Source organism: Schistocerca gregaria, chromosome X (assembly GCF_023897955.1).
Source record: "Schistocerca gregaria isolate iqSchGreg1 chromosome X, iqSchGreg1.2, whole genome shotgun sequence".
Lineage (NCBI taxonomy): Eukaryota > Metazoa > Arthropoda > Insecta > Orthoptera > Acrididae > Schistocerca > Schistocerca gregaria.
The window spans coordinates 252,484,377-252,493,740 of NC_064931.1; the positions used below are offsets into that span (position 1 = coordinate 252,484,377).

The following is a 9,364-nucleotide window of genomic DNA, read 5'->3' on the forward strand; positions in this document are numbered from 1 at the left end:
TTGTTTATCGGCAGGCGGTCTGCATGAATCGCATATGATGTGATGAGCCTATTTGTAATGAACCCCACTATGCACAACTTGTGACTGAGACCAAATGGCTGTTATATCTGTGACGTCCGCGGTTATGACTGCAATATAATCCCACTACTTATATTTTATTACTTATTGATGACGTACTTGCGTACCATGGATTAACACTTCTTGATAGGTGCTGATGATCAGTACTAACGAAACTGGTCGTAAATAAGATTTCTGGTCTGTCAGCTGCTTTTTTTCGCGAATAAGAAGTTCAAAAAATGGTTTAAATGGGGCTCTGAGCACTATGGGACTTAACGTCTGAGATCATCAGTCCCCTAGACTTAGAACTACTTAAACCTAACTAACCTAAGGATATCACACACATCCATGCCGGAGGCAGGATTCGAACCTGCGACCCTATCAGTAGCGCGGTTCCGGACTGAAGCGCCTAGAACCGCTAGGCCACAGCGGCCGGCGAAGCATAAGAATGGAATGGGGAATAATGGACAAGTAAATTGGTCGAGTCCTTTTCAAAAGAGTCATAGCTTGATTTGCTTTCATCGATGTAGGGAGACCACGTGAAACCTCAGTCTGGGTCCCCATACGAGGATCCCTGATGCAGGGATTCATCATTGACCCTAAACACAAACAACTTATTGTCCATAAATAGGCTGATAAAATCTGCTGTTGTATGACTGTATCATTGCCGAAGTCACTGGAAGTAATCACATCCGTCTAACATCTGGGAGTACGATGCGTATTGACTTAAAGCGAAAAGACTATAAAATTAACCGCGGGAAACGCAGATACCAGACAGAGTGTCACTGGAAGAATTCTCAGGAAGTATAGCTCACCTACGAAGGAGGTAGCTTACAGAACCCTTCTTCTACCAAAAATTGAATGCTGCTCACCAGTTTGGGAAACACAGAAAAATTAGAGAGGATCCCAAGAAAGGCATATCGTTTCGTTACAGTTTCATTTAGTAAGAGTAAAAGCGTCATGGAGATGCTCAGGCAACTCCAGTGGCAGATGCTGCAGGAGAGACTGTCTGTACCAGACTGTAGTTTACTCTTAAAGTTCCGAGAGCGCACGTTTCTAGAAGTACCAACCAATATATTGTTTCCTCTTGCGTATATGTCGGGAAAAAGTCATTAAGGCAAGATCAGACAGATTCTAACAATTCGTTATTCCCGCGTACCATTCACGACTGGAACAGGAAACGGTGGAAGTGAGGTGGTACAAAAAGAACCCTCCGTCACACACCATTGTGCTTGCGGAGAATATATGTAGATCTAGATTTAAATGCAAAGTGCGAGTCCAGCCATATGAGGGCCCACTGGGTGCAACACAAACTTGGTTTTGGTATCACAACTGTCAGCTGGCAGCCACCCGCTGCTCAGATCGCCGCCGGCTGTAATTCAGTGTGTGTGTGTGTGTGTGTGTGTGTGTGTGGACCAATAACCGCTGCTATGCCACACACTCCTGGCCGTCGACGCACGCCCACCCTACATTCAGCAGCGTGCGCCGGTCTTCTCTATGGACCGTCTCCACCCCGCTAATGAATTTCCCGGACAACATCCGGTTTCAGGAAGTTAGGACACGACATTTCCATCACGAAGCTCCGAGCAAGTTCCTAGAATACACACGTTTTGCATATGTAGTCCTCTGCAGCGTGAGTGAATTTCGGGAACATTACTGTGATTCGGAAATCGGCAAAAGCTGGTCAAAATGTTATTAATTCACAAATATGCCAGACTAATGTCGGGGCAGACACCACTTTTCGGCGGTAAATTGCACGCAGCACACGAACACAAAGTTTTTGCAACTTTTGGTTTACACATAAGTACTAAACATCGCCTACAATTTCTTTTATGTCACAATGTGTATTACCCACATATTTTATAACCTTTTATATTTAATGGTGTGTTTCAGTATGTTGCGCTATCTCGATTCGCACTTGTTATTCGTTGGTAAATGTCTTATGACACTTATTGACCGCACTCACTCTAGTTTCTCCTGCCCTGTCTCTTTCTTCATTCGCTGCCAAGTTCGTTCTTTATGATGACAGCTCAGAATTTCAAATATATTTCTTTTTCTCCCTCCTCCCACAATCTTTCCTTTCATGACGCTTCCCTTCAGTGAATTTCTTCGAAATGCAAGCCCCAGCCACGATATTTTCCTCATTCCAATCATTATGACAAGTATTCTTCTTTCTGATGTTCTTAGAGATATATTTTCATTTCTAAATCTGTCAGTCCATTTAAATTTAAGCATTTTCCTAGACAATCGTATTCGAAAAGTACTTTTCCTACGTTTGCTAGATTGTCCATGATTACATATAATACTCGTACTATAAAACACTTGAGGAATCTCTATCTAAGTTCTATCGGAAATAACTTTTGCCCATTTGTGTGCCCATAGTGTCCGTAGTTGCTTTACAATTCATGGGCATGTTTTAGAACCGTCGTTGCAACTATAACAATGCCTGATTTTTCACCAGACGCGTTTCTCTTTACTGTAGTAAAGCATCATCAGTGGTCTTTAATTTAGTTATTTACATTTTGATTTGCTTTTTAGACCGAAAAACAGTTCGTTAAGAATAGGTTCATTTTTACTTAGGAAGATTTTTCGGCTGATTTCTCGCTTACATCGGGAAATGTCGTCTGCAAGCACATCGTTGTTTTTCTGTGTTAGTCTAACACAGAATTATCAGTGTCGGAAGCGGACATATACCACCAACAAATATTCTAAAATTAGAATGTTTCGATAACTGGTACCGAACTCTTTCTGGCATTCCTTTCTTTAATCAACAATAAAAATCTTACACTACTGGCCATTCAAATTGCTACACCAAGAAGAAATGCAGATGATAAACGGGTATAAAAAAGTGGTTCAAATGGCTCTGAGCACTATGGGACTTAACTGCTGTGGTCATCAGTCCCCTAGAACTTAGAACTATTTAAACCTAACTAACCAAAGGACGTCACACACATCCATGCCCGAGGCGGGATTCGAACCTGCGACCGTAGCGGTCGCGCGGTTCCAGACTGTAGCGCCGTTAACCGCGCGGCCACTCCGGCCGGCTAAACGGGTATACATTGGACGAATATATTATACTAGAATTAACGTGTGATTACAGTTTGGGTGCATAGATCCTGAGAAATCAGTACCTAGAACAACCACCTCTGACCGTAATAACGGTCTTGATACATCTGGGCATTGAGTCAGACAGAGCTTCGATAGCGTGTACAGGTACAGCTGCCCATGCAGCTTCAACACGATACCACAGTTCATCAAGATTAGTGACTGGCGTATTGTGACGTGCCAGTTGCTTGGCCACCATTGACCAAACGTTTTTAATTGGTGAGAGATCCGGAGAATGTGCTGGCCAGGGCAGCAGTCGAACATTTTCTGTATCCAGAAAGGCCAGTACAGGACCTGCAACATACGGTCGTGCATTATCCTGCTAAAATGTAGGGTTCCGCAGGGATCGAATGAAGGGTAGATCCACTGGTCGTAACACATCTGAAATGTAACGTCCACTGTTCAAAGTGCCGTCATTACGAACAAGAGGTGACCGAGACGTGTAACCAATGGCACCCCATACCATCACGCCGGGTGATATGCCAATTTAACGATGACGAATACACGTTTCCATTGTGCGTTCACCGCGATGACGCCAAACACGGATGCGAACATAATGACGCTGTAAACAGAACATGGATTCATCCGAAAAAATGACGTTTTGCCATTCGTGCACCCAGGTTCGTCGTTGAGTACACCATCAAATGGCTCAAATGGCGCTGAGCACTATGGGATTCAACATCTATGGTCATCAGTCCCCTAGAACTTAGAACTACTTAAACCTAACTAGCCTAAGGACAACACACAACACCCAGCCATCACGAGGCAGAGAAAATCCCTGACCCCGCCGGGAATCGCACCCGGGAACCCGGGCGCGGGAAGAGTACACCATCGCAGGCGCTCCTGTCTGTGATGCAGTGTCAAGGGCAACCGCAGCCATGGTCTCCGAGCTGATAGTCCATGCTGCTGCAAACGTCGTCGAACTGTTCGTGCAGATGGTTGTTGTCTTGCAAACGTCCCCATCTGTTGACTCAGGGATCGAGACGTAGCTGCGCGATCCGTTACAATCATGCGGATAAGATGCCTGTCATCTCGACTGCTAGTGATACGAGGGCGATGGGATCCAGCACGGCGTTCCGTATTACCCTCCTGAATCCACCGATTCCATATTCTGGATCTCGACCAACGCGAGCAGCAGTGTCGCGATACGATAAACCGCAATCGCTATAGGCTACAATCCGACCTTTATCAACGTCGGAAACGTGATGGTACGCATTTTTCCTCCTTACACGAGGCATCACAACAACGTTTTACCAGGCAACGCCGGTCAACTGGTGTTTGTGTATGAGAAATCGGTTGGAAACTTTGCTCATGTCACCATGTTGTAGATATGGTCACCGGCGCCAACCTTGTGTGAATGCTCTGAAAAGCTAATCATTTGCACATCACAGAATATTCTTCCTGTCGGTTAAATTTCACGTCTGTAGCACGTCACCTTCGTGGTGTAGGAATTTTAATGGCCAATAGTGTGTATAGTAGGTGAATCAGTTGCAAATGTATTTAACTTTTGTACGGACGTTTTCCTGATTTTGGAGGAAACTAGACATTCTATCTTTCGTACACTTCAACGATTATTCGAAAAATGAGAAGTGGAAGCAATGCCGAGTCCATATGTGACATAAGAAGGGGCAAAGTCGTTATTGGAGACGTGGCGCATGTACATACTTAGAAGGAAATTACATAATCATGTATCTGTGATTCCGGTCGAAATTGAAAAAGCGCTTGACCAGGCACGCTGGCAGTCACTGAAGCAAAATAAGATCATCGATTTCGTTTTAACTTTTTTAGGTATAAGATTCTCCTATTTCGACTACTTCTTGATTCCGTCTTGATCACTCAAACTTAAGTCAAATTCTCAATTATTTGAACTTTCCTTAATTCTGACCTATCGATAATCGACTATAAGACATGAAACTTCCTGGCAGATTAAAACTGTGTGCCGAACCGAGATTCGAACTCGGGAACTTTGCCTTTCGCTGGCAAGTGCTCTAGCACCTGAGCTACCCAAGAACGACTCACGCCCCGTCCTCACAGCTTTCGAGTCTCGGTCCGACACACAGTTTTAATCTGCCAGGAAGTTTCATATCAGCGCACACTCCGCTGCAGAGTGAAAATCTCATTCTGACTATGTGACATGTGTAAGACATATTCATTACGGTGCGCAGGAGGCCGGCAGCCCGCTGTCGCCCAACAACTCGAGCATGATCATCGGCGCGGTGCTGCTGACGTCCAACACGACGGCTTCTCGCCTCGTGGACCACGTGGGTCGGCGCGCGCTGCTGCTCGTGTCGCTGGGCGGCATCGTCATATCGTACACGCTGCTCGTCGCCTACTTCTACCTCAAGACCGTGTACCCAGACATCGAGCTGACGGCGAGCTGGGTGCCGCTGCTGTCGCTCATCCTGTTCGTCGTGTCCTTCTCGCTGGGCATGGGCCCGCTGCCCTGGCTCATCATGGCCGAGCTGCTGCCCGTCGAGAACAAGAAGGGCTCGGCGCTGTACGTGTCGCTCACTTGGCTGCTGTCGTTCCTGATCACCAACTTCTTCAGCGACGCCGTCGACACGGTCGGCTCCATACCGACCTACCTCTTCTTCCTGGTGGCCAACGTCCTCGCCATAGCCTTCGTGGTGCCGTTCGTGCCCGAGACGAAAGGCAAATCGAGAGAAACGATTGCCAGGGAGATCGCGCGCATCAAGAACTGAGCGGCCGGACGGGCGAGCTTGGAAATGAAGAGGTGCTGCGTCGGCAGCCAGCCGTGTGTCCACGAGCAGCGGCAGCTGCCCAGCAGAATGCCCACTGCCCGCCATCGCCCGCGCAGGCCACGGGGGAGCCAACCTGCTGCGCACGAACTAAAAACGAGCACAGCGCGGTGTGGGCTCTATCTGCGCCACCGTTCCCGTTTGTCGGATCGAGCTTGTCTGTCATCCAATGAGCCAGGCTTGTGATAACTACAGTATTACTGTTAAAAGACTTACTCTGCAGAGATTGTCCAAGTATTATTAACTCTTGTTCCTATACGAGGAAAAATAGTTATTCCTTACACGGAGTATTTATTATTGATGCATTTTATAAACAAGGAGATTCCTCACTGTCGTCTCGTCAGGCATGCTGCAATATGCAGTGTTGTTTTAGCCTACAAGTGACAATTTTTTATACTCCTTTGGGTTTGCGAAAACAAGCCGTGCGCTGTTTTCATTCTACTATGTATTATGAAGCACATAGATATTTGTGACGCTATTTGTACTGAGTTTCTTTTAATAAAATACAAAATCTGTTTGTAACAATTATTTTCTGTAAGTGGCACCTTCGGTGGAGCGCTTGGAACGATAAGTCATCGAGAGAAATATTGCAAGACAGAGAGGGAGAGGTAGGATGATGATGTGTGGTAGGTCCACTGTTATTTTCTATCTACATAAATGATCTTTTGGATAGGATGGATAGCAATGTGCTGCTGTTTGCTGATGATGCTGTGGTGTACGGGAAGGTGTCGTCGTTGAGTGACTGTAGCAGGATTCAAGATGACTTGGACAGGACTTGTGATTGGTGTAAAGAATGGCAGCTAACTCCAAATATAGATAAATGTAAATTAATGCAGATGAATAGGAAAAAGAATCCTGTAATGTTTGAATACTCCATTAGTAGTGTAGCGCTTGACACAGTCACGTCGATTAGATATTTGGGCGTAACATTGCAGAGCGATATGAAGTGGGACAAGCACGTGATAGCAGTTGTGAGGAAGGTGGATAGTCGTCTTCGGTTCATTGGTAGAATTTTGGGAAGATGTGGTTCATCTGTAAAGGAGACCGCTTATAAAACACTAATACGACCAATTAATTCTTGAGTACTGCTCAAGCGTTTGGGATTTCTATCAGGTCGGATTGAGGGAGGACATAGAAGCAATTCAGAGGTGGGCTGCTATGCTAGTTACTGGTAGGTCTGATCATCACGTGAGTGTTACGGAAATGCTTCAGGAACTCGGGTGGGAGTCTCTAGAGGAAAGGAGGCGTTGTTTTCGTGAATAGCTACTGAGGAAATTTAGAGAACCAGCATTTGAGGCTGACTGCAGTACAATGTTACTGCCGCCAACTTACATTTCGCGGAAAGACCACAAAGATAAGATAAGAGAGATTAGGGCTAGTACAGAGGCATATAGGCAGTCATTTTTCCCTCGTTCTGTTTGGGAGTGGAACAGGGAGAGAAGATGCTAGTTGTGGTACGAGGTACCCTCCGCCACGCACCATATGGTGGATTGCGGAGTATGTATGCAGATTTAGATGTAGATGATGCTAACAATGAAGGCGACGAGGTAGATGATTACTATGATGATGATGATGATGGTTTCAGGGCGCTCACTGGGTGCTCTCAGTAGCCTTGCTGATTATAAATGTACACATTTAGAAAGAAATCTCACTGAGACAATGGCCCAACGACTCATATTACAGACTTAACAGATGCTCTGCGATGACAACAAAGACAACATTTGCTTGTCTTGTCAGTATGTTAAAACGGATAATAAAAAACACGTATAGGTGTGAGTGTCACATGCACGTTCCTCCACTTTTCTTCGTGCTTTAATAAAACTATAAAAGAGTCATGACATCAAATACCAAATAAAACGAGAATCATCTGAAAAAAAAAATGCTTAAGCTTAATCTTCGGTATGTGTAGCTGCCTGACCGGTAATAGCAAACAGAGATGAACCTGTCTCTCTGAGAACAAGTGGAAGTTGGTCAACGATTCTACGCATGGATAACAAAAATTGCTTAAATATAAACCCGAGCATCAGCTAGAATGTGTATACAAATACGATACAACAGAAATGAACACGCAATCAAAAATGTAAAACCACGATTCAGATAACCGTGGTTTGTTTGATTACTAACTGAAAATCGATGAACCGTTCAGCATTCAGATAGCTGCTAATTTAGGTAGGAATTTAGACAACACACAAATCTCAATGCCTTTTACACGCTTACCTCGTTATTTAAAACAAACGGCAAATCGTTATCAAGGAAACCTGCTTCCCTCTTGCCAGAATATAAAATATAGTGCCCGGCATCGGTTGGAAGAGGAAAGTTTGTGGTGCTGGCTGTCATTAAAATGCATGAAGTCACCAGCAGAATAAACAGGAGATACAAGATAAACCAAAGCGAGAGCGTTCATTCAGTACCTGTCGTAAGAGAAATATATACGACGAATTCTATTAGCGTATTGGTATAGTTTACGCAATAGTGTAGCATGAAAATTACGAAGAAAATTGTCGTATATTCTACTTAATATCTGCCAGTATTCCGTAACACACGGAAAAGCATAGAAGAGGCCTTTATTCAGCAGTGGATGACGATGTTCATAAAATACTATGAGCCCGTATGAGAAGAAAGGACTATTTATTCCATAGTCATAGGAATCCTTTCATATAGGCAACAAAGTTACACCAATATTTACTTTAAAAATTAAAGGTATGTAATTTACACTGGGTATTTTTGATATTGTGAAGCTCCTTAAGCTAAAGGGTGACTTAAGTCAGTGATAAAGATTCGTATTTTAAAAATAACGCTTTTAATTCTGAGATATTTTATAAAAGGAGATCATGAGAAATGCTAAGAAAGAACAATGGATGGAAAATGTTTCTAATTGATGAACCTTAAGATACAAGTTATAAAAAATTAAAAAAATACGTCTAACTAAAACAGACAATCGTGCAGAAGGCATAACGGAACATATTTGGAACATATTTAAGAGGTTTGTGCAAAGTACTCATCTGAAACTGTGGCACAACTAATTTAGTACAAAACTTTTGAATAATTTATAAAATTACAGTCGACTGCAATACCAGTGACATCAAGTGGTTAACACTGAATTAACCACAAAAATATTAACGTTTGTCTTTTGTAACTGACTACACAACGATGTCAGCATCTTCAGGATTTGAATCTGAAGCTGGTGATCAAGAAAACCATGTCGTGCTTCACCAACATTCAGGGTAGAAAGGCAGCCTTCAACTACAAGTAAGTAGAAGTTTCATTCTTACACGTAATTAATTAGTTGCGAGAGGATTTTTGGAATTTACTAGGCTAGGCTACCGACACAAAACTCTGAATTGCGGAATGAAATACAAACAAGAGTGCACAAAATTTACTTACTCTTAACTTTACCCTGTGTCCTTTATGTCGATCGCATCTACTGAAGTTTTCTTCCACCA

The 9,364-nt window shown here is 43.8% G+C and overlaps 1 protein-coding gene across 1 annotated transcript in view; it reads left to right on the forward strand.

The window, feature by feature from the left end:
* The window catches only part of LOC126298543 (facilitated trehalose transporter Tret1-like), a 275,519-nt gene extending 269,070 nt beyond the window's left edge, over positions 1-6,449 (forward strand). Inside the window, exon 8 of the mRNA XM_049989903.1 lies at positions 5,328-6,449. Within this exon, the coding sequence (XP_049845860.1) occupies positions 5,328-5,864 (537 nt within the window). The 3' untranslated portion in view covers positions 5,865-6,449. The remainder of the gene's footprint in view (positions 1-5,327) is intronic.
* Positions 6,450-9,364: the final 2,915 nt, after the last annotated feature.